We start from the raw sequence: 24,494 nt of genomic DNA on the forward strand, positions 1-24,494 counted from the left end.
AAAAAACATAGACATGAACTGGTCTATCTGTGATGAATATTCAGAAACAGTTTAACACCTTTTTAGCATTGTTTCAACACCAAGAAAATTCTGACAAAACGTTTGCAGATTTGCTATTGATCGCATATTTAAAGACATTTCAGCTTTTTAAGACAATTTTACTGTTGTTATTATTATTATCATTATTGTTATTATTATCATTATCATTATCATTATCATTATTATTATTATTATTATTATTATTGGACTTAAAAATAATGTTGGCATTATTTAAACATTAATGTAAATTTAGCAACAAAAAACTTATTTGCGGTTTTCCTGAAGGATTTTGAGCAATAGGCTATATGAAACTACTGTCTAATTTGACAAACAGGCATAGTATCTGTATGTTATTAATAATAATAACATTATTATTATTATTATTATTATTATCCCTATAATAATTATTATTATTATTATCATTATTATTATCATTGATCTAGTATGATATACTCCTGGCACATTTGTTATTGTTCTATTTCTATACTATCCCCTGTATATTGATCTGTATTATATGCTTTTGTTTTCATTTTTTAAATGCAGAAACACGGCACCATTAGTGGAATATTACTACAGCTATACTAATTAATAGTTGTAGCTATAGTTTACACCATCATCAAGCCCCTAGTGAGGTGAAAGCAATTACATTTAAAATGTATTTGTTATTATGAAATGGAGACTTATTTACAGAAAAGATTAACCATGCTTTTCAATACCTATTAGCCTACTATCCAGTCTATCCGGCTGCCCCATTTACTGCATACATGTGTTAAAGGCTGCATTGTATACAACTAGACTGTTTACTGTGAGGGTAGAGCGATATTATCTGTCCATTAAAAGAGAACATTGGCATCCTACTGGAAACAGGACTATAAATTCAATTTTAGCGCTGGATTTCCATCCCATCCCTCCTGTTAATGTACCAGACAATATCTGGAACACAGTGTTATGGCTATTAGTTTGAGGACACATTACACTTCCAGTATATGTATCAGCGTCAAGGCATTTTCATTTATATAGCCTAGCCCCAAATCACAGAGGGCATAGTAATCAGTCAAATGCAGGACATCCCTAACTTCAATTAGGGCCCAAAACACTCCCAAAAAAGTCTTTTGGACAGAAAAAAAATTCAGGCAGAGCAAGAGAGGATCTTCACCAATGGACAGACATGCAATATTTCACGCTGAAAGGTGCAACCCTACCTACAGCAGTCAGACTAATACTGAACCGAATGGAAGAAAAGATGGATAGCTGAAGGTCTTTGTGGTTTGATCTATTTGTTTGTCTGTTTGCTTTGTATTTTGTTTTTTATCTTTTTGGTATATCAAATGTCTTGTAGCCTGTTAAATGAATATAGCTACACCTGGTAGAGGAACACCTTTAAATTTTAATTATCACTCCAAATGTCAAGTCAATACAAGCAGAATAACACTATACTGCACGCACGCACACACGCACGCACGCACGCACGCACGCGCACACACGCGCACACACACACACACACACACACACACACACACACAGACACACACACACACACACACACACACACACACACAAAGCAAGCTGCTTCACCTCAATCAATAATCCACTGTCAATAAAGGCCACCAAACAATCTCTCACCTCCGCACCACAGTGTGTTTGTCTGTGTGGGCCCTGGAGGATTGAGGAGCCACGGGGGTAATTTACCGAGAACCATTGACCAATTACCAATCTACCACAGAGGCTCCACAACAAATAACTGCATCACACTCAACCACCATCAATACCCCATTACTCTGCAGTTCATTCTGTCTTCACGGCTGTCTGGTAAAACTTATCTTGCTAATAGGATGCAGTGTGTGAATGTTTGTGAGTAAAAAGAAAAAAAGTGATTAAATCTTACAGTAGGGCTGCTTAGCAGTTCCTACATTATAATGTTGTCACCATAGCAGATTTTTAAACTTCAATACTTGTATAAAAAAAGTTCCTTGATACCTCTTCATTAAAGTCATTAAAGTCATTAAACACATACCAACACATTTGTTATATATTGGCCTCACAATAATCTATCACAATGAGGTGCTGCCTCTGTCCGACAATTTTTTAAAAAGAGAAAACATTTATAAATTCTGCGTTTCTTAATGTGAACTCATCCCCCTCATGTCCTGAAATGCCATGTTACACATTCGCCCTTTAACTTGGAAAGGTCAGGCACACGCTGTTTACAGCTTAGTTACCACTGAGTGAATTCAGAGCAGACACTGGGGTCAAAGACAGTGGAGGATGCAAAGTAGTGAAATAAAGATTATTTTTGGAAGTCCACTGTACAGTGTGTGCACTATGGGAAAGCTTGAAAACCTTGTTTTTACCGTTGAGTTACACAGAACCCGAGTGTGTTTACAACCTGTGGTTTCTAACATGATCCTCAAACTACCTCCAGGTTAGTCTCACATTAATTTCTGGCAAAAGTGGACTGCAGGTTAATTCAATGTTGCAATTAAATATTTCTAGAGATGATGAAAGAAGTGAGAGCAGAACAAAGGCAGGCTTTTCGTAAAATCATGACGCGTATTCCATGGCACTTGCCTATTCAGTTTTCTGCATTTAAACAATGGAGAATCCTTTAATTTATTCTTTGTTTGCAGCGCATTAACTCTCTTGTTCAAATATGTATTTGTTGCTAAATTATGAGTGTCAGTCCTTCTCTAATATTACACACCAGTTTCCCTGATCATGGTAGCTGCTCTGCACCTTGACTCCAGCCACCTGAGCACACAGCTGCTCCAGCTCCCCCTGCTGGAACACGTGGTAATAGCGATGAAAAACGGGTGCCGGGCTGCTCTCAGACTTTAGAGCAGAACTGGATGTTTGACTTGATTTAGAGTCTGGGCTGTAAATGGCATCACTGGTGTCAAGACCTGATCCAGAAGATAATTTGGAGTCAAGACAGGGGTCAAGTGTAGAGTCCAATTTGGCTGTAGAACTTGAACTATGTTCTGAGCAGGTGTTCCCTGAAGCCTTTTCAGACTTCTCTTTCCTCTGATCCTTCTTCCCACTCTCTCCTGACTCTTCCCCCACTTGCTTTTTCCCCTTTTTCAGATGCCAGGGAACCAACAGGTCCTGGGTGTTGAAGGCTGTGCGGTTGGTGTGCACGCTAAGTTTGCCATCCGTCACATCTTGTATATTGTCTCTAGGCTTGTAGTTGTCTTCTACATTTCTGATAATTGATTCCCCATGAGGTTCTTGGCTGTCCCCTGGTGTGTTTTCAGTGGTGCTGTGGTTCTCAGGATGCCATTTGTTCTGGTCTTTGAGGTACTTGGACCTCTGCTTGTTGTACTCCTGTTCAAAAGCCCAAACGTAGATAAGTGCTCGACCTCCAGATTTCAAAAGTCTCACAAGCTCCCTCACTGCTGCCAGACGACGTTCCTACAACACAAACACACAAACACACAAACTATGCATTTGACCATTTCTTTCACATACTCCTAAGTAACCCTATTCACTCATAAACTAAATCTCAGTCGAGCCAATTGCTATAATTAAGACTTTTGTTTTTAGTAATGAAATAAAATGTTTTCTGTCTGTGACTGTGATGTTAGAATAAATGTTAGAAAATATATTGCAGAGGTGGACAGTAAATAAAAAAAAAAGAAAAAGAAATCAATTTAAGAATTTGCAAGAAAGCACCCAGTAGCTCATCTGGTAAAGCAGGTGCCCCATATACAAAAAGCTATATCCTTTCCGCAGTGGCCACAGGTTCAATTCCAGCCTCAACCTTTTGCTGCATGTCAGTCCCCCTCTATCCCCCTTTCACCCTATCACTGTCCTGTAAAAAAATGCAAAAAGGCTTACAAAATGTTACACCAAATGTTTAAAGAGCAGAAAAATGAAATACATTTCTTATCTGTAGACCAATTTTAGTGTCACCAAATATCAATCAATGACATACAGTGCCACTAACTCTATCACAACAGTTCTTGACCCATTCACAAGTACAAATTTGAGAGCGGAAAAATTTGTCCCAAATTTGGATGTATGTCCAGGAAGACAACACTTGTAAAAGCTTCCTGTAGTTGAAACTGTGGTAAAGTTCCTAAGAGCCTAAAAACATTCAAGCATTTCCTGCAGTCTAAAAAGGCGTTATGAGGTCAAGCGGCTGATGAAAAGTTGGTTACACAAAAATTTTTAACAGAAATGACCAGTGTGTGTAGAACGCATACCTGTGTGGAAAAGTGGTGTATGACAGCTATAGAGATGCAGGCGTCACAGGAGGCTGTTCGCAGAGGGACACTGAGAGCATCAGAAACAAATGCATGGAAACCCCTCTCTGCACAGATCTGGACGAGAGCACTGCTACGATCACAACCAACCTGAGGAGACACAAAACACATGTATGTGCACACACACATACAAGTCATAAACATGGTCAGCATACAAGTTCACAAGAACAGAGAGATCTAAACATGTAAAAGGTAAAAAAAAAAAAAAAAACATGAATGAAAGTGTATTTTTTTCGAATGTTAGAGTGTATTCTTTATTTTTGATGTCACACTTCTATGATAAAAAATCACAGAAAGCAGCAGAAACAAGCACTAATTCTTCCTCAATCCAGTGAGACGAGAGAGAGTCCAGAGACTGAATGGGAAAATAATGAACAAGGAAGATCAGCAAAAGACATGCAGTCATAGAGAACGAGAGAGAGTCAATAAAAGTGGAGGAAAAAAAACACATAAATGCAGTAAGGGGAAAAAAGTATAGCGTAAAGAAGCTGTAAGGAAATGTAAAAGGAAGAGAAGAAAAGAGGGAGGGGACTGAGAGACAGCAATGATCATTTTCAACACATTTTTTCTCAGGGCACAGTTCAATCAGGCTTCTTATGACCTTGTCCCAAAAGAGACGGCGGTGATAAGAGATGGTGAGAAGTACACACACCCTCATCTGTTACTGACATACAAACACACACAAAGGTCGAGTGTTTTCATTTCAATTGAAACTGGGAAGGTTAACAGAGTTAATCTGCAACAGGAAAGAGAATGAAAAGGGAAAACACAGAGAGGGAAACACAGAGAGGACAGACAGAGTGTGCAGAGGGAATGAAACAGCAGATTCAACCCAGAAAGTCGGTGTGTGTGTGTGACCTGCATGATCACAGTGTTCTCAGTAATGATTTATCACGGTTACAGTCTGAGTCAGGATAAGCTGCTTACACGCACCTCCAAATCCCAAACATGAATATCCTAGTGTGCATACGTAAACAGAAAATGTAGGATATTGCCATGGAAACGGAGCCAATACAAGCAGTGATACCCTGCAGGAATCAAGAGTGAGAGCAACATGGGCCTCAGCACCGGGGACATCATCCTGAAGGGCATCATTTTGGTTTATTTAACTCATTTTTAGTGAGATATGATGTCAAAACAAACTGGCTACTAATTGATTACAGACAGCTTTGTTCATGTGAACATTATGACTTGCTGTACAGTCAAAGCATCACTACTAAGACAACCTGACTCACACAAGGAGGTAAATAATGAAACAGCAGCTTCTTGCCCGAGGAGAGTGTAATTATGCAAAGATTTGATTTTTTTCAGATCTATATCTTGCAATAGCCACTTTAAGAAAGAAATGGTTCATCATTTTGCCATGCAAGAAGAAAGCTGCCTCCATTTACGTCACTTGGCACCAGGACAGTCAATAGCAAAATTCAATTGCAACAGCCAGCTTCAACCTGTAGAGGGCAGCCACTATGCATATTTATAACCCAATATGCAGATTTAAAATACTTTGCAATCAAATGTCAAGAGTTGGACCTGAATCTATCAGCAAAAATAGTAAATACCCATATATATTATTATTTTAGTGTGTGAGATGATAAAACTAAGTATGAATTACATGTTAACAGGTAAAGCAAGGGAGTTAGAATAAGTTTAGCCATGTCAGGTGTTAAGACTGGAAAAGGAGAAAACTGCTAGCTCTCCTCTCTTCAAATACAAAAAAATACACCTACCAACACCTTTAATGTAAAATACTATATCTTGTTTAGTTCCAGCTAGGGTAGGGGTGAGTGGCATTGGGTTTTTGCTGACCTCCAATTTTTTGTCATCTAATTTTGCAGAGAACATGAAGTCTCACCTGCAGTCGAATTAACATATAAAATGCCAACTATCAGAATGGCCAACTATATCAAATGAAAACGTAAAAATTTACAAAACTTTTCAAAATGAACACATTCACTAAGCAAAAGTATAAACTACTTTAACTTAGGTTACATGAAAAACATACCATATTTATTTTCATAGAGGGGCTCCCTGAGACAATCCTGGTAATGGGCAAAATGTTCATTTCAGGGCTATGCCAATATTTCATTTTAAAGCAGTTATCTGCTGATACTGACAATAACGTACCAATAATATTGTGCATCTCTACTTCCAGCAGCTAACTCTGCTTAAAATGAGAAAGCATTGTTTAGTTTTGTTTTTTGCTTTAATTAAATAAAAAAGATTAGTGACATGATATGTGTATTTTCTATGTCTTGAAAGTGGTATCATTTTTTCTCACTCACTTCTCAGAAAGACATCAAATATGAATATTTCCCAAAATGTTGAAATAGATTTTGAAAGCTTTACCAAAATAAGTTTGATCCTGTGCATTCACATGTGGTTTGCAATAAAGACCTTGTCCAAGTATCATCATAATGTATTGCTGTTTGGGTTATTGGGTGAGTCAGGCTCATCTCCATCAAACTGATAAAAAAAGACCTCTGCCACCTTGTTCTTTTATCACCTACTATTAGTGAAGTTGCAGAAGAGGAGTTCTACCTCATTCGTTTGCTGTCTGGCTGTAACCGATTTGCTAAATGTAGCAGCCCCTGCAGTTACGACACTATTCTGTACAGAATTAACTTATGAAATTGTTAAGCAGTTTACAGTGGGGATAATCTAAGAAGCAGTAGCAATACAAACAGAGTGATAAGGGAAATTATCCCACAGGGATCACAGAAGTATCACAAAATTACAGACATTATGGTTAACACATGATGTCACTCACAGCAATCAGCTCTGGGCTTACACCCAGGTATTTCCCATTTCCACAGCCCACATCAGCCAGCACGCTGCCAGGTGGGAGCGATGACAGGAAGTGGCAAACGCGAGGCCAGGGGGAGTGGCGAGTGCTGCTGAAGTGGGAGGCTATGGCATCGTAAACCCGGTGCACATACTCCTCCTCCAGGAGGGCTGCGTCGGTATGGCAACAGGGTAGTGATGGAGGAGAAGGCGGAGAGGGTGCTGAGAGAGCTCCCTGACTGTCACAGGCAGAGGGGAAGGCTGGAGGGAGGAAGGGAGGAGAAGGCAGGGGTTGAACTGTGAGATTAATGTGTCCATCAAACGGTAAATCATATGTATTCTACATGTGGTGATAAAGGGGAGGATTTTCAGGGCAGACTATAAGTTTTTATTGCCCTTAACTGTAGAAAGAACAAACAATACCAATATTACCCAAACTTTATTAACTCTCAGTATTTTTTAGAATAGATTTTACAATTACTTGTTTTTAAAGCTCTAAATGGTTTGGGACTTTCCCACATTAAAGACCTTCTGTTGTTTTATAATGGTGCTGCTGGGTTTTTTTAAATAAACAAATATATAAATACAAGTAAACAGGCGGTGCAGTTTTCTTAAACTAAGCTCCAAAATTGTGATATGCAGGCACTTCAAACATTTTTAAACTTCAGCTCCACCCTTGTTTTTTTTTTTTTTTTTACAAATTCACTTATTTTAATAATTCTTATTAATCTGTTTTGTTTTGTTTTTTTTACTGTCACTTATTAATTTTATCAATTAAAAATTGACAAGTTTTACAATTTGCCCATTTTAATGTATTGCATTTTTATTATTATTGTAAAGTACTCTGAACTTCAACTCATGTGTAAAAAGGGTAAATAAATAACAGTATAATTATTAATATTATTAATAAAATCCTGCATAGCATATCTTCAAAATGTGCTATGGTGATGATGCAGTCTTCTGTTTCATTGTGCATCTGCAAGATTCTCACCACAGCGGCAGGGTTCGTGTCTGATCTTGCGGAAAGTGAATGAAGTACGGGTGCCCCTCTTGCTCAAAGTGAGGTTGTTGTGAGTCCCGAGGTCAGGCGTCGCATGAGGAGGGGATTGTGGGTCGCAGGCTGGCACCATGTCAAACTTCCGAGGAGTTATCCTGAGGGACGATAAGAGGTAACAGTTGTTGACTTGCTTAAACAAACTGATAGGAGCTGTAAAGCTGGTGTACTCTATGTGAACACCAGAAGATGCTGATGAGACAAAGCCCAGAGTCTGTCATTGGTTTTATCTTAATTTGTGAAGGGATTAAAATGTGGGGAAAAGTCCACAGACAGATGGTACTGAAGCCAAGAGAAACATCAATACATCGAGTTTCTCTGGATGAAAAGACCTGTCACTCCTCCTGTGATCGACCTAAAGCTCAGGTCAAGATAATCTGACTCCTAAACACGATCCATCCGACACAGTCCAGCTCACCCATGTGTCCAGAGGTATCTGCTCTCCCCCTTCATCACCAGGAGGCTCCGTCCTGGCAACACCACAGCAACAAGACGACCATCAGGGTGACGAAATTCCATCACTGTCTGTAATAACACACACACACACACACACACACACACACACACACACACACACACACACACACACACACACACACACACACGCATCAAAAGAAAGACCACTCATAAGGAAACGGAGGAAATCACTCCCTCACACACACATAACAATTTCTCTATAAAACACAGCAGGAAGAAACTTGAAAACCATAAATTTTAAAGATGCACAGATTTGACTTTTTCTCTTTCAATACAGATTCTGTTACTTAAAATCAGTGCCTCTGCCAATAATAAGGGCCTTTTTTTACCCAAAATTTAAAATGTATTTACCTCCCTGCATTGAATTCATCTGAATCAGTTTTATTTAAGGTCAGAAATCGCTGTGGCACTAGTGCTGCCAAAAGTATCATTTTAACAATACATATTGATTATAGAATATTTCCTTTCAATAACAATACACCTTATCAACTTCTCTTTTTTTTTGCTGTCTCTTATCTTTTAAAGATTACTACAGTCATTCTGCTGTTCTCTTCTACTAACCAAGAAAAGAAATGTTTTTTTTAATCATGGTTTTGTTTTTTCTGTTTTGTTTTTTGCCTTAAATGTCAGGCATTTTTTTTCCTGTGGTATTGAAAATCTATAGTTTTTCAAGGCATTTTATCAAAGCTAAAAATAAAATAAGAAATGACACTATGAGCCTGTTTAGACCTGGCAGTAAAATGCTGATATCCTGCTGATAATATGCATTAAACCTCAGTACTTTTATGCCTACTGAAATGTGTCTGTATCTTCAAGTATCAAAAAAATGCTTTATTCAGGTTTCAGTCTTATTTAAATATATTCTCCATAACGATGTTGTCCAATTTAATTCTTATTTTTTAATTTGTTTTTGTATTATTTACTTGAGTGTTCCTTATAAGGCCATGTTTTTGTACAGCTGTTTTGTTTATAATAAATGGTATACAATTTACTTACTGACTTTTAAATAATACCAGTAGTCAAATTCAGTATTCATACAATTTGTTCATGCAGTATTACTCAACTAAATTAGTAATAGTAGTTTTTTTCCGTGATTTCAACCAGAAGGAAAAATAAAGCCACTCACACACAGACTCTGCTTGCTCTCTCACTGTTAACCAGCAGAAACATCTCTACCCCAGTGCTGATGTTTGATCCTGATGTTTCCTTACAGCGCATAACAGCATGAGCTCTGCTGGGAAATTACATCTACACGATTTCAAACTGCAACCCTCCAACTTCTGACAGCAGGAAAATTGGATTTTGTGAAGTAGAAGTGTGCGTGCGTGTGTGCATGTGTGTGTGCGTGTGTGTTTGGGTGCGTATGTGCCTGCGTGAGAAACAGATAAGCGTTTGTGTATGACTGTGAGAGAGTGATGTACATGTAACACCAGCAAATGACATTATCTGATCTTTGCCTGAAACCACATCTGAAATCTCTTTCTCTTTCTCTCTCTCTCTCTCTCTCTCTCTCTCTCTCGCTGTCTCTTGTCACACACTCACACACTCTCACACACACACACGATAGGCAAGACTGTGCTCTTCCATCTGAGGAGCATTAGCCAATCAATGAAACTGGTGGAATGTGACTACAGGACTATTCATCATTTTCTCTCTCTCTCTCGCTATTTCTCTTCTCTCTGTCAGACACACACACACACACACACACACACACACACACACACACACACACACACACACACACACACACACACACACACACACACACACACAGGGACAAGCCTATAGACAGATCATTATTACTTTTCTCGTTCTGTAAACACAAACAAGCTCAATAAGCCTGTAAAGTGTAACACTGAATCATGAATGTACCTGCAGATGAATCTGCATGTGTTTATTCAGATATGATTGAGTCAATTCATTAACTCTTTTACTTTTTGGAAGCATTAAAATTAATTAACAGGGTTTCTACTGCTTGGGGCAGGTGGCGCTTAAGACTTTTAAGACTTTTAGAACGTCACTTGGAATAAAATTTAAGACCAATTTTACAGTAGCCATTTTTGAAGAACAAAAAAAAAAGTATCAACTGACATAAGTTACTTAAGGTTAGGGAGAATTTATTTTATTTTTCAATAAATATTGTAACATAAAACATGACTTTCTGGTGATGTTAATGTGAGAGACATTCTGTTAATTATTATCATCATTATTATTTATTTTTTTTATGTTACACATTATTTTAAGCTTTTGCAATGCAAAGTCAGAAAAAACGATCAACAACAAAAACAATCCTGCTTACCATGTCTGATCATTTTTAAGATTTTTGAAAGACTAATGTAAGACATTTTGATGCAAACTGAGGCCTTGGATTTGGATTAATGGATTTAATGCCTTTTAGGAGTTTTTAAGGATCCACAAGAACTCTGATAAAGTTAAATCAAATCAGGTGGCAGAAAGTGAGATTTTATGATGAACTGGAGACTGCTGTTGGATTAACTTGTTACACCCACAGAATAACAAAATACTAACCAAATCACAGTAAATGTTTGGATTAATCCTGTGGTTGTTCTTTTTTGCATTTTATTCTTAACTTTTTTGTTGAATTAGGGTGAGTCCTTCATTTGTGTAAAAAGATTTACCCCTTTTGTATCATTACCAAACTGTCAGTGAAATATGTTATTTAATATATTCACTCTAATCATTACATTACTATATTCAGTGACTGTAGCATTTGGGTTTTAAAATATTTTATTTCACTGTATTGATCCATGTAACTAACACTGTGTCTCTGAGTTTTGTGTTGTAAATATTGAAAATACTTTGATCTGTGCGGGTTGCGGCATTGATGGAGGAGCGCACTGGGAGTTGAAAAAGATGAAGTCTACATGTAGACCCTCTTGGTTAGATGTCAGTAGGGGTAGGGGGAAAAATCAATACAAAATAGTGCTGCAATATTTCGGGTTGCAAAATCATATCACTACATGGACACCAACTATCAATTATTTTTTTTATAAGAATTATTAATGATGCAAATAAAAATTTTAATTTTGGTAGCCTACCAGAATAATAAAATTTGCTGCAAACAAAAGGCTAAAGTGACATGAGCAGACAACTTAATTTTTAACAATTTTTAATTTAAAAAAAAAAAAAAGAAGCTGGCAAAGTTTTCCTTTTGGGACAAAAGTTGCAGTTGAAAAAAAAGGTTAAAAATTACAACATATTGCACACCGTCATATTGATTACTACTTATGAGTGACTTAAGCTACTTTTAAAATTACCAGAATGTGACATAATGACAAATGCTGGTTTGTGTTTGTAATTAATACTACTTTGTTTGGGCCTCTTGTAATTTCCATCCCTAATGCTGAGTATTACCTGATGAAGAGGTAATGCTGAAATGTACTTGTGCTTACTAAATTCTTCTATTGAGTCTAGAGCTGCAACATTTAATTTTCAACTAATAAATTAATTAATCGCCAACTAATTTGATAATCAATTAATTGGTTTGAGTTATTTTCTAAGAAAATAAAATGTAAACATTCTCTGATTCCAGCTTCTAAAATGTTTATATTTACTGGTGTCTGTCCTCCTCTGTGACAGTAAACTGAATATCTTTGAATGAATCAATTAATCGAAGAAACAATCAAAAAATGTTAAAATAATAGACAGCTGCGGCCCTGTTAGAGTGTGCACTTCTTCTGTGTCTGCTTCTGCCTTTTTCCCCTGAGCACCTGATATAATACGCCTACTGTACACTTTTTGTAGCTCAGAATCTCCACAGAGGAGCTGCAACAAAGAACACACTGCAATAAACACACATGCTGTCTGTCACTCTGTGTGTGCGACAGATGCTGTGACAGATGACAGCAGATTGCTAATAGAGCCCCTGCTTTTCAGTCAAGCAGGGACAGATGGGTGCTCATTGACAGCAGTCACCCTGCAGAGACGAAACCAGCATCACAGCAACAGGTGACACAATATTCACACCTGGAATGTACAGGGACAAAACAAACCCCACAATTTAGGAAGGAAAATCTGTACCTCTTCTGTTCATTAATCGTTAAGAAAATGTCCACGAGAAGGGAGATACCAGTCACTAACTACAAACTGTATCAACTGAAGGCCGCAGTGACAGTATATCAGTGTGTCAGAGAGAGAGGAAAGAATAAGATGTCAAAATGTTCTCAGTAAAATCACAAGGATAAATATATGGTTACCAGGGTTCCCACAGCCAAACACAAGTTACATTTAAGACTTTTGAAGACTATTTAATGCCAGTTGTAATTAAATATAAGACAAATTTTACAAAATCCAAAATCTAAGAAAAAAAAAACATGAATCAGCATCAGTTATTGAAGGTTAGGAACAACTTTGTCCAAATGTTTATATCAACATAAAATGCAACTTTTTTGGTCTACTTAAAATGCTTAAAAAAACAATTAAAACCTTCTAAAGTGGAACACATGGATATCATATTATCATAAAAGTATCCATCCAAAAGTATACCGTATATATATCCACAGGAACCCTGTGTTACATATACTCATCTCTGACAGTTGTGCCCCATGAGACAGATGAATAACAGTGGTCTGTGAAGTGACATTTAGTTTGATTGATTGATTTGATTGACAGAGAGACAAGTGTCTGACAGCACTGTTTTTCCCTTTACACCCACCCTCTAACTGTGCGTCTCTGTTTTATGCTAAAACACAAAATCTGTTTTCTTTAGACAAACACTTTTTTTTTTTATCTTTAAATGCCTGACTTTTGTTTGAATTATTGATGAATGCACCAATGGTCAATATTGACTACACAGGCTGATAGGTCAATCATATTGTTGGGTAAATTGCAATCCCACATTACTGTGGTGAGAGTTTTTCAGCACAAAAGTTGAACTGGAGCTCTGAAAAATGTTAAATAACAGAGTGATTTCTTACCTTTGCCCCCAGGCTCAGTGACAGGATGGTGTCCTCAAAGGCAGAGTGAGTGTCCACGTGAGGAGGAATACCTGAAAATATTATAAAACACACACAGAGTAATAAAATGGTAACCCCAGTTGAAATGCAAGTGTTTGGATTCAACATGTCAATTCACCATTGGACTTTTGGTGATATGTGACATTATATAATAATAATAATAATAATAATAATAATAATAATAATAATATAAAATAATAAAATTTAGTTTGTGTGCTTGAGTTTAAGAAAAATTAGCATAATTCATAAATATTTGTTCATCAAAAATCTTATTTCAGCCCTTAAATGTTTGTCCGTACTGTAAATCTATTAATGAATCACTAAAAGAAACCAAAGACTTTAATCATTCCTCATCAATGCTTGTTGGAAAGACTCTGCTGCCACCCTGTGGTATGAATTAATAAAAATTCACATATGAGCCGATATTCTGGTACAATGTTCAATTTTTATAATAATAATAATAATAATAGCCTATAATAAGCCTCTGAAATAAATAAACTACCGTGCATAAATCAAAAACTTAATTTAACATCCTTGACACTCTATGTCTGTTTTAATAGTGTGATTCTTTTGCACTGGAATTTCCTAGTCAGAAATTTTAACTGACTAACTGTCCAGTCTGTTTTTTTTTGTTGTGCTGTGCTGTGTTGTGTTTGTGTCTATGTTGGTTATGTGTTTTTGTTTTGTTTATGTTACTTTTTTGTGATGAAAACTAAATATAATGTATGTATATAGTATAGTATAGTAGTAGTAGTAGTAGTGGTAGTAGTAGTAGTATAGTAGTATAGAAAAGTATGGCTGCTCCCAGTGTTAACAGTAGTGAAAGCTGCAGTAATGTACTCTTTATTAGGACTTTTGTCACCTCTGTCTGAGAAATGTCCAACTTCTTTCTATCTGACATGTTGCCACAGTGTTTGTATATGCAAAATACAGCATAATGCATCCTTATCTAATGTATTGCTAACAATGGCTAAACAGGCTAAAACTGGTGTGACTAACAACATCTTGATTTTTGGACTTGTTACACTCAAACATAATCAGCTTGGATGTGAAGTCATTCCCAGCTCCGACTTCGGAGGTATGTGGAACAAAGCATAACTCCCTGCAGCTCACAAGATAATATGGTTTTGATTAGGTATTGACTAATCATGCCGAGAATTAGTTATTATGCCAAATATAGATTCCTGAACCACTCCCGAAATTAAAACATTTATATTTTGGGGATTTATCCATGAGTATAAACTATCTAATATGAAATAACATTGCATTATTTTTCATGTTTCATTGCATTTTGAAAAGCTGAAACATGTGTTAGGTCATGTTTACATACTCCTCAGTATAACCTTTGAAACATATCAGGTGAGTCATTTGAGACAGGACTGGAAAAACTCACCCTGTCCCGCCTCATACTGGTTGACGGTCAGCTGGTCTGGCATGATGTTGATGTGTTTGTTTGTCACACATCGTTCCAGAACAGGCAGACACTCCTGAGGAATACCTGCATACACACAATCACACTCATAGGCTCCTATGATACTGCTTCTTAAATTGTGTTCTTAATAATTGTGTAATGATGTTACAGTGAGTAAAATGTTACTATGAATGGAATAACAGTAAAACCTATGAAAATATGACCCATAAAACCCAGATTGTGAGAAAAAAATAAAAATCAAGCTTACCTGCAGTTAACGGCTTGTCCTTATCCACGTTGTTGTTGTCGTAGCGAAACTCAAAGCCATAATGTTTGACTCTTCTATGCTTCAGAGCTTTTTGAGCTAAAAGACATTAAAATGAAGTCAGCGAATCAGGTTTCATTTCTTTTATTTCTTATCTGAATTGTATATAACAGTTTTGTATATTAAAACATAAATTACTAAGAGCGTGATATAATATGAGTATATTTGTGAGCAACTTTACATTTACAATTACTACAATTTCTATACTCAACTGTAAATGCCTGATTTTAAGGATGCACTGATGCCATTTTTTAAATAATTCATTTTTTAAACAAATAAGATGTTTTTTTAAGATGTTTTTTTATGATCAAGTTCCTGGCTGAAAGTTCAACTTAAGTCAGAACTTGTGAACCAAACACAAACAGAGTATGCAGCCCCTCACCAGTGACATCATCATTAACAGACGACCAGTCAATAGCAGCAAGCAGCAGAGCCTCTTCCTCCGGAGACACAAAATCTTCCACCAAGACTAATCCCTCTGGCAAAGTAACTGGTGCCTCCTCTTTACAGGTCACTGCATTAACACATTAACAGAACATACAGTGCTGGCTACAAAAATATGTTGCTGATCAAAAAACAAACACAGCTATGTTTTTATTTATCAAAATTACTGTTAAAATGTACAGTACATGATGCTTTAAAAGACTATAGCATTGTAATTACAGTTATTTATGCTTATGTCTGTGGGTGCCAATGTTTAAGTACCTGAGTCAACATAACTGAGGTAGAGTGTGACGCTGTTCTCCCCACACTGAAGCTTTTCGCCATTGAGGTGGATGTGAGCTTTCTGAGCACTCTCTTCCGATCTGGAAACAGAACGACAATAACAACACTGAGATTTAAAACAAAGTCTTCCAGGAAGGTTTAAAAGGTTTAAAATAACTTGTGTGATGTGTTCACATGTACCTGTATGTGACAAAAGCGTAGGGCTTGTGTGGGTGCATGATCAGTGTGACCACCTCTCCCATCTCTTTCAGGGCTGCAAGCAGCTCCTCTCGACTAACGCCGTTCCCCAGGCCACCATTAGCCACCACCAAACTCTGCAGAGGAATCCGAAGTACTTAATTTTCGACTGAGCAGTGTGAAAACAACAACAATAAATTTGAAAGATGACATCCGAAACAGGCTGATCACACTTTGAGATATTACTGTATTAAATCCTACACCACCACAATGAGTGGCCTCTAAGACTGAACCCTCAACACACCCCCTCATTATCTTTGAGAGATGTTTTTTATTTGGCTCAGAGGAGGGACATTTAACTTTAAATGGTTGTATTTTATATATATTTTACATACTTCCAGAACTCACGAGTGGGATTGAAAAGTGTCTTTTCTTTTAAAAATCTTCAAAATCACTCCATTTATTATTTTCATTGGTGGAGGGAGGAGGGTCATGCACTTTCTCCCAGTTACTCAGAGAGGCTCAAGGAAAATATGTCTAGGTCCAAAGAGAGTCAGGATTTACAAAAAAAACACCCCAACCAGCCCCTACTTTGCTAAAGAAAAAAACAAAAGTACAATCACTTAGTAAACAACAATGTCAGCATTGTTTCATAGTTCTGTCTTTATCTGCTTTTACATTTCGTCTTGTGTTTAGTCGAGTTTATAATCTGGTCCTGAAGAAATGTTATTTCATGTCAACTTTATTTTTCATGGTTGAAGACAACATAACATAAACTTTGTCACCAGACTGTTATTATTTCCTGGTAATGATCCCCTACTGTCTAAGATACACCCACAAACTTTGCAGTAAGTTCTTTTTCTGTTCTCATTTGTTTATTTTTCAGTCGTTTGAGATGTCACTGTTTACTTATGAAACCCATTTCCTATTGTCATGATATTTAATGTGCCCTGGGATACAACAAACAAAAGTAAATTCCTTGTGCAAATGTCATTTAAGTTATTAGGAAAAAATGACTCAGACTTATATTATGAGACAGATTCTGTCACAACACAAACGTTTCAGGTTGTAAACTTGATCCCAGCTGTAAGACAGAAAATAACAAGTGCCATATAAAGCCTAACGTTATTATTGTCCTTCTACATGACTACAGTCAGCTGATACATGCTGATATTTAGTAATACCTAATCATTAGTCAGCCAAATTTCCTCATCAAAAACTCGTATTTAACTCACATGAGCTGAGAATAAACTTTGAATTGTATTTTTTGCGTCTATTAAGTGTAAATCAAGACATTTAAAGAGAAGGAGCTAGAAGAAGCTACGTGTTAGCTACCCGACAGCTGCCGCTTCCTGTTTCTAAACGTTTGTTTCCTGTTACCTTGGTAGGCTGTGATGATGTGCTGATGCCTTCGTGTTTCAGCAGAGTGTGACTGGCTTTTATCTGTTTTCGAAGAACTTTCTTGTCTTCTTTGCTCCTCCTGACAGCCTTCACGTTTATCTCCACACTGGCGTCCATGGTACGTTATGTTACGTAGTCCGGGTGAAACACACATGAAACACTGAAGGTTCCTATAGATTCTCGGTCCTTGTGTCATCCATTCATTATTCATTTTCTTCTGGAAAACTAAAAAAACGAGTGAGGATTTAGTTTATTTGTTTTCTATATAAACTAAATTTTGAAAGAAGACGATTGTTTTCTCATTATCTGCCTGAAAGGGAAAAAAAACAAATAAACGAGGAAACTAAACCAAAATAAGTCAAATGTATGTTGTTCTGATTTTTATTTATTTATTTTCTTAATTCTGATTGTGTAATTCTGCTACTGCAGTGGTTTATATTATTATTATTATTATTATTATTATTATTATTATTATTATTATTATTAGTTATTATTGCAGTGTGTTATCAAACCTAGGACGCCTTGATACAGTAGGTGGCGCTATTCACATTTCACGTTGTTTTGTGAGCCGTCATTAAATCCAAAGAAGAAGAAGAAACCGTTGACTTCCGTGTAAATTTATGAATGACTCTAACTTCTCTATGTAGCTTGCTAACTAGCAGCAACTGCATCTCAGTGGAGTTGGTTTACTTGCGGCTGCAGCTGCCACCAAGTCAGTCCAAATGGATTACACTGCAACTCAAAGTGGGTTCAGACAGCGTAAGTTACGTACGTGACTTTATCGATCAAATCAGCCTTTAATTTAAGCGATCGGCTGCATGTGCACATTTTGTTCTTGCTAGCTTTCAACGTAAACGGAACTGAATGTTGATGTTGCTGTCGTCGTTTCAGTCGGTTGAGGCTAATAACTAGCTATATGATAATAAATAGCTTGGAAAAAAATACAAAGAATCGTCTAACGTTAGCCAATGTGAAAGACAGTATTAGTCAAGAAAATTGGATAGCCTCGCTACAAACTATCAATAAACACTGGCTAAGTTAACAATGCTAACTAGCTAATTCTCCCAGTGTTACATATGCAAGGCAGGCTAACGGTGGTCCCTCATACTTATACGGGGGTGTGTACATGTTATTTCTGTCTCTTCTTTCTGTGCAATGACTGGGATACGTTTTGGTGCATTTAAAGTTAGCTCAGCCTCTGTTTTCAAACTTTAATCTGGGTTAGACTTTGGGGATTGGATTTATTTTTGATCCATGAGCAAAACATTTGTAATGAGTTTAAGGGCAATTAATGATGTTACACCGAGTACGTTAACACAGGTCCAGTAAACGTGTCTCTAAACAGATATGTAAGCATCACAAAGTGTAAAAGAGCACTCTTCAGAGGATTCAAGCAAACACTTGAAATGTCATATTTATTGCTCAAAATATCAATTGTCTGCATCGGTTGAGTTATCAGGCAGTGCGCTAGTTTTAGGTGTTTTTAGTTTATATAAAGGTGATTGTGTGTGTAGCTAGCACACTTTAGGTTTGTAACATATCCATTACACAATCTTTACCAATAGTGATAACAGAGGAAAGGGGTTTTAACTCTTTGTGGCTCTTTCGGGGTTATATAATCAGCTCTTGTGATCAGTGTGTGATGAGGTTATTACTCCCTCAGGGGATGAAGCCAAGAAGCTCTTTCTCCTGCATGGAGCATTCACACTGGGATTGTCTACACACATTGTTCACATAATATTTTCATTTGGTTACAAGCTTCATATAGGAAGGAAACATGATGCTATTGTCACATTAGCTGTATATATTAGCCCCTTATAAGGTTGCAGCAGTGTATAGGTTTCAAGATTACTGTGGTATGAAAATGTATGGTTATCATACCATGTCCATTTGCTTAACAACAGTATTCCAAAAAATGCAACCAGACGGAGAATTTCACCTTTGTTTTATGTATTTCATTATGTATTGAGTACTATTATTATTTAAGGTAAACTTTTTGTGCATACTTCCATAAAAAAAAGTTGCAATTATAATAAAACCTTTGCTCTGTCTAAAATAATCCTTAATGTTTCATTTCTTTAAGGGTCATTGCAACTGATGATAATATGAATACTGTGTCAACAGTCACATTACTTGTTGTTATACCACCTTACTGCAAAATTGTGATATTTTCTGAGATAATAATTGTACTGTCAGAATCTCATACCGTTGCAACCCTCGCCTCATGCGCCTCATGAAGGCCACAAGCCAGAATGTGTTGGTCTTACAATTAAGTTGTTCGTTATAGTTAAATGTTGCTGGAGTTTTACAGTGTCAGACTTTTTTCCTTTTCCATGCACCTTGAAGTAAAGTGAAGTTGTGCCAGAAATCCTTATTCTGCCTCTACAGTGGAACTGTGCAACAGATGTTGAACACTGTGGACACTTGCAGTATAATCTAACTTTGAAACTAACAAGAAATTCTCACATTTATCATCAAGTCGTTCACAGAACAGCCAGTGTTGGTGATTGCCTGCTCTTAAATTTCTATGATTTTGAACAACACAAAACAATAAAGGGTGATTGGGCAAATCTTTCATACAAATAATTGATGCATGTTGGTTTCTCAGGTTTCCTTTAATTGCGGCTGCCTCACTTTTGCTTGCTTTACTAATTTTTTTTAACAATTTCATGTGATTTGAGAGGTTCAGATATAGTCCTTTGTTTGACAGATCTCTGTCTCTAATCACTCTCTTTTCATCCAGAGCCAAATATGCGTCTCAGGAATAGCTCGGTGGATGGTTCAGAGGGCAGCCAGCTGTTTGAGGATACGAGTGGTGCAGGGTACAGGTGGGAGCCAGGCTGAAGTTAGGCTGCATGTTAAACTTTTGTGCTAACATATTGTCTTAATACTTACAAGGTAGATTTAATAGTCATTTTTAAAAACAAAGTTTAAAAAATGAAATTAAAATGTCTCTTTGATCCCAATACATCTTTTGGAGTTCAGTCTTATTGCATTTTGAATGATTGTGTACTATATTGCATCAAAGAAAAAAAGAGGCTACCTTTGTCAATCAATTAGATTATTCCCACTAAAATAAAAAAAAATGAATCTTTGGGAGACAAAGAAAACAACCATCCTAGTTTACTTCCTGTTACTTTGGCTTTGTAGTCTTTTGAATTGTCTCTTCACGATAGAATTCACTACACGTTTGTATTTTTTACCTGATGCATCCATCATGTTCTTCCAGTAGATACATTTTCTTATGTCACTTTGACAGGAACCAGCAGGCCGGGCCTCAAGCAGCAGGGTTTCCTGGCGAGTCCATCCTGTCTGACCCCATGTCTAACCTGGCCATGGCATATGGTAGCTCACTGGCGTCTCAGGGAAGGGAAATGGTGGACAAAAATGTAAGACTGAGTCATTAATATTTTATATTGTTGCTTACCAGAAAGGATGCAAAAGAGCTCCCACAAAATAGTCGTAGAAGCCCGGGGATACATTAGGCTTAATAATGCATGTGTGTATGTCCGTGTGCTTGTTTCAGCTGGACAGGTTCATTCCGATTTCTAAGCTGAAATATTACTTTGCTGTGGACACCGTGTACGTGGGGAAAAAACTGGGCCTTCTTGTTTTCCCTTACATGCATGAGGTAAGTCTCTTAAAATGATTCTGTTTTGCCTGGCACTTTGCAAGGAATGGGAAGTAGAAGATTTTATTGATATCAAAGGCATTATCAATTCTGCTTATCAGTCCGATTATTTTATCAATTTCCTTTTCTATTCCTGGTGTATTTTCTTTATGTGGAAAAAGTAGGCCCACACAGGTTTTGAGCATCAGTTTGACTGAGCCTGTAAGTGTGATACTAATGTTGTATCAGGATATTAACCCTCTGTAACGGACGATCAGCTACATTGACAAACAGCGGTAGAATACAAATAGTGTCAAATAAAATTCCCATGTTGTGTAGAAAGATGTTTCAGCTGGTGTTTTGACCTTGTTGTAGAACTGGGAGGTGAGTTACCAGCAGGACACTCCAGTGGCTCCACGCTTCGACGTGAACGCTCCTGATCTCTACATTCCCGCCATGGGCTTCATCACATACGTCCTGGTGGCTGGACTGGCCCTCGGCACACAGAACAGGTACATACATCCATGTTTTTATCAATTCCTTTAGAAGAGACACACTAATTAAGTGCTTTATTACCAATTGATTCTTTGTCTAAGCAGTGATCATTAATAGCTCAGTATCATTTTTTTTTATTTTTATTTTTTTTTACATAAGAACAGGTTGTCAATTTAATGTGAATTCATTGTGTGTTACACCAAGGCGTCATCTCTCCCTTCAGGTTTTCTCCAGAGCTGCTGGGAGTTCAGGCCAGCTCAGCGCTGGTGTGGCTGATCATGGAAGTCCTGGCGGTCCTGCTGTCACTCTACCTTGTGACCGTGAACACCGACCTCACAACCATCGACCTGCTGGCCTTTTCTGGCTACAAATACGTCGGGTTTGTGCAGCATCTTTTTATGATTGTGTTCAAATTTTCATTATCTCTGTTTACCTGTGTTTCTTTGTTTAGCTCAGTTGTTCCTTTTCCAATGGCTAATTTTTCCTTTGAATGATGCTAAGAATAAAACATCTCTTACATTTTCGTAGTTTAACACTATCAATCTGTGGATATTATACCCAATCTGTGACTGTGTGTGCGTCTCTTTGTGTTACCTCAGGATGATTGTAGGTGTAGTAGCAGGCTTGTTGTTTGGAAGGCCAGCGTACTATCTCTCTCTACTGTGGTGCTGTGCTGCCATCTTTGTCTTTATGGTGAGTACCAGCATCGAGCTCAGTGGATAGATTCCCTGTTTAGAAATAATTAAAACAGATATCTGGCACAGCATTGATGTAGTTGGTGTTCTGGAAAGACTGTTTCCTTCTTGGCATCCTGTACATTAGAAGAAATGGTGCATGTAATTTAGTTACATGCAATAGTGCTTGTACACCGAAAAAAGTATTTTGAACTCTGATTTAAAGATCAGAGTATTATGACCTACACAAAGAGCTGACATGAAGTCAAGTCTGTTTAATGGTTGATTAAAGAATACCTTAAATGGGTCTCTTCTCAGATCCGCACCTTGCGTCTGAAGCTGTTATCCGAGGCGGCGGCGGAGGGGAGGCTGGTGAGAGGAGCCAGAAACCAGTTAAGGATGTACCTCACCATGTCCATAGCAGCTGCACAACCCATCTTCATGTACTGGCTCACCTACCACCTTATCAGATAAAACACACACGCTCATTCTTCAGAAGATGAACTTGACTGCCTGAATGCCATCTCACCCCCTTAAAAACATTTAAGAAAAGCCACAGTTGTCTGGATGATATCCCATCACTTCCTGACAAAGACAGAGGTAAACACAAGACTCACTCCATGTATGCTTGGAGCAAAACATGCGACAAGACGATTAGGAGAGAATTTGAGGCATTACAGCTTTTTCTCTCACAGCACAGCCCTGTGTCATTAGTGTTGCCTTTATTGTGTCTTTTTTTATGTAATTTCTTTAAAAAATGTAGCAAGTGGCTTTAAGTTGTTTTTCTATACTGTAATTATTTGTCAGTTATTTTTTTAGGACTATTTAAGTATGTATGTTTCTGTAAAGCAAAAGTATTATTTCTCTGGTCTGATATCATGATTTTCTGAGCCGCTGAAGATAAAGCACACTAACCTCATACAACCGTCCATTTAACGACGACAAAGAACTCAAATCCAGGTTTAAAAGTGATCAACAGGCTCTGTTTCAATGTTTGACTAATTTCCCAACTTAGAGAATACCCGTTCTGTCATTACTGGATCCGGAAACAAGGGTTTTCTAACTGGTGTATAAAGTGTGGGTGTAGTACCACTTCCATTTTATCTGTTAAATCTTTTTGTATGTGCTTTGATACATGTTTGAGCTTTGCTGCCTGACAACTCTTGAATAGAAATTTCAACGGTGTGGAAGCCACAGGGTGTAGATGTCTCGATGAAATGTTAAATTGACTTTGATATGCTTTTAAAAACAAAGTAAGTCTTTTAATGCTTTTCACATTGAAAGTCAAAAGGAATAAAGTAAGGGAAGAGATGGGATGGTCTGTTCTGTGAAAATTGTGTCTCTTTGAGATACTTGAAATATTTTAATGTCAGAGATAGTTTGTTTTGCGTTAATGTGCTTGTAAATTCTTTATCATCACCGTGTCTCCACTTTTGTCACGAATGTTAACTCAAACCAGGGAAGGATTCACATTCGCTTTAATTCGGGAGAAAAATTCAAAATTCAGGAGTTTTGCATTTTCCTCATATCAAAACTAAAGATAATTTATGAACAATAAAAGGCTTCCATCACTTAACTGAGGTCATTGAAACCTTTTTCCAAATACTTTGACAAATTATTTAAACTGAGTTTATGAAATTGAAGCATCTCATTACTAATGACTCATTCTATATACATGTAGCAGGTAATTTTTTTCAGGATTAATCATTAATGGATGCCATCTCTGACTGTCAAAGAAAGCTGAAAGCATACAATCAAATCAAGCCATTGAACTGATATGACGACAGATGAATAAATTCTGATTGATGAAGCTGCTGAGCTCTGAGTTTTGTTTCATGTGCTCAAATTTGTTCTTCTCTGATGTGAGTTTTGTTTCTTTTTTCCCCAATCACAGAAACTATTGCAGTTAAATTTAAATTACAGGAAGAGAATCTTAACCGGTTATGGAGGGGAAGGAGGTACAAATCCTTCATAAGATTTTTTTCTCCTTTCTCGTGGCTCTTTTAAGTTTTAAGCTAAATGTTCGCACTTCTTAATTTGCTTTGCTGTTAACTACAAAGTCAAGAATAGTATCTTACCTAATTTA

The 24,494-nt window shown here is 37.1% G+C and overlaps 2 protein-coding genes across 4 annotated transcripts; one reads left to right on the plus strand and one right to left on the minus strand.

Moving 5' to 3' along the window:
- Positions 1 to 1,406: 1,406 nt before the first annotated feature.
- Positions 1,407 to 20,969, minus strand: alkbh8 (alkB homolog 8, tRNA methyltransferase). Its single transcript, XM_088078867.1, has 13 exons — positions 20,833 to 20,969; positions 17,609 to 17,854; positions 16,232 to 16,365; positions 16,031 to 16,131; positions 15,708 to 15,839; positions 15,269 to 15,364; positions 14,983 to 15,087; positions 13,551 to 13,621; positions 8,555 to 8,661; positions 8,074 to 8,234; positions 7,069 to 7,343; positions 4,242 to 4,391; positions 1,407 to 3,447 (listed from the first exon to the last, which is right to left on the minus strand). The coding sequence occupies exons 2-13, from the start codon at positions 17,744 to 17,746 to the stop codon at positions 2,716 to 2,718; spliced, it is 2,202 nt and encodes a 733-aa protein (XP_087934993.1). The 5' UTR covers positions 17,747 to 17,854; positions 20,833 to 20,969; the 3' UTR covers positions 1,407 to 2,715.
- yif1b (Yip1 interacting factor homolog B (S. cerevisiae)) lies at positions 18,229 to 24,218 on the plus strand. Of its 3 annotated transcripts, none has more exons than XM_042487247.2 (8): positions 18,229 to 18,388; positions 20,373 to 20,457; positions 20,889 to 21,018; positions 21,156 to 21,260; positions 21,615 to 21,751; positions 21,958 to 22,113; positions 22,334 to 22,427; positions 22,727 to 24,218. In XM_042487247.2, exons 1-8 carry the CDS (start codon positions 18,352 to 18,354, stop codon positions 22,880 to 22,882), a joined length of 900 nt encoding a protein of 299 aa, XP_042343181.1. In that variant the 5' UTR covers positions 18,229 to 18,351; the 3' UTR covers positions 22,883 to 24,218. The 3 variants fall into 3 exon arrangements, with proteins under 3 accessions (XP_042343181.1, XP_042343182.1, XP_042343180.1); XM_042487248.2 differs by having other exon boundaries at positions 18,231 to 18,373; XM_042487246.2 differs by having other exon boundaries at positions 18,238 to 18,397.
- The last annotated feature ends 276 nt before the right edge of the window (positions 24,219 to 24,494 follow it).

This window comes from Plectropomus leopardus, chromosome 6, assembly GCF_026936395.1.
Source record: "Plectropomus leopardus strain MGB_pleo_1.0 chromosome 6, ASM2693639v1, whole genome shotgun sequence".
Classification (NCBI taxonomy): domain Eukaryota; kingdom Metazoa; phylum Chordata; class Actinopteri; order Perciformes; family Serranidae; genus Plectropomus; species Plectropomus leopardus.

Excerpts from the sequence above, each read along its gene's own strand:
- alkbh8 (XM_088078867.1), bottom strand. The coding sequence starts at position 17,746 with ATGGACGCCAGTGTGGAGATAAACGTGAAGGCTGTCAGGAGGAGCAAA. Across the intron at positions 15,365-15,707 it reads TGTTAATGATGATGTCACTG|CTCAAAAAGCTCTGAAGCAT; the intron begins GTGAGGGGCTGC and ends AATGTCTTTTAG. Across the intron at positions 8,235-8,554 it reads AGATACCTCTGGACACATGG|GATAACTCCTCGGAAGTTTG; the intron begins GTGAGCTGGACT and ends ATCGTCCCTCAG.
- yif1b (XM_042487246.2), top strand. The coding sequence starts at position 18,352 with ATGGATTACACTGCAACTCAAAGTGGGTTCAGACAGCGTAAGTTAC. Across the intron at positions 20,458-20,888 it reads ACGAGTGGTGCAGGGTACAG|GAACCAGCAGGCCGGGCCTC; the intron begins GTGGGAGCCAGG and ends TCACTTTGACAG. Across the intron at positions 22,114-22,333 it reads TCTGGCTACAAATACGTCGG|GATGATTGTAGGTGTAGTAG; the intron begins GTTTGTGCAGCA and ends GTGTTACCTCAG.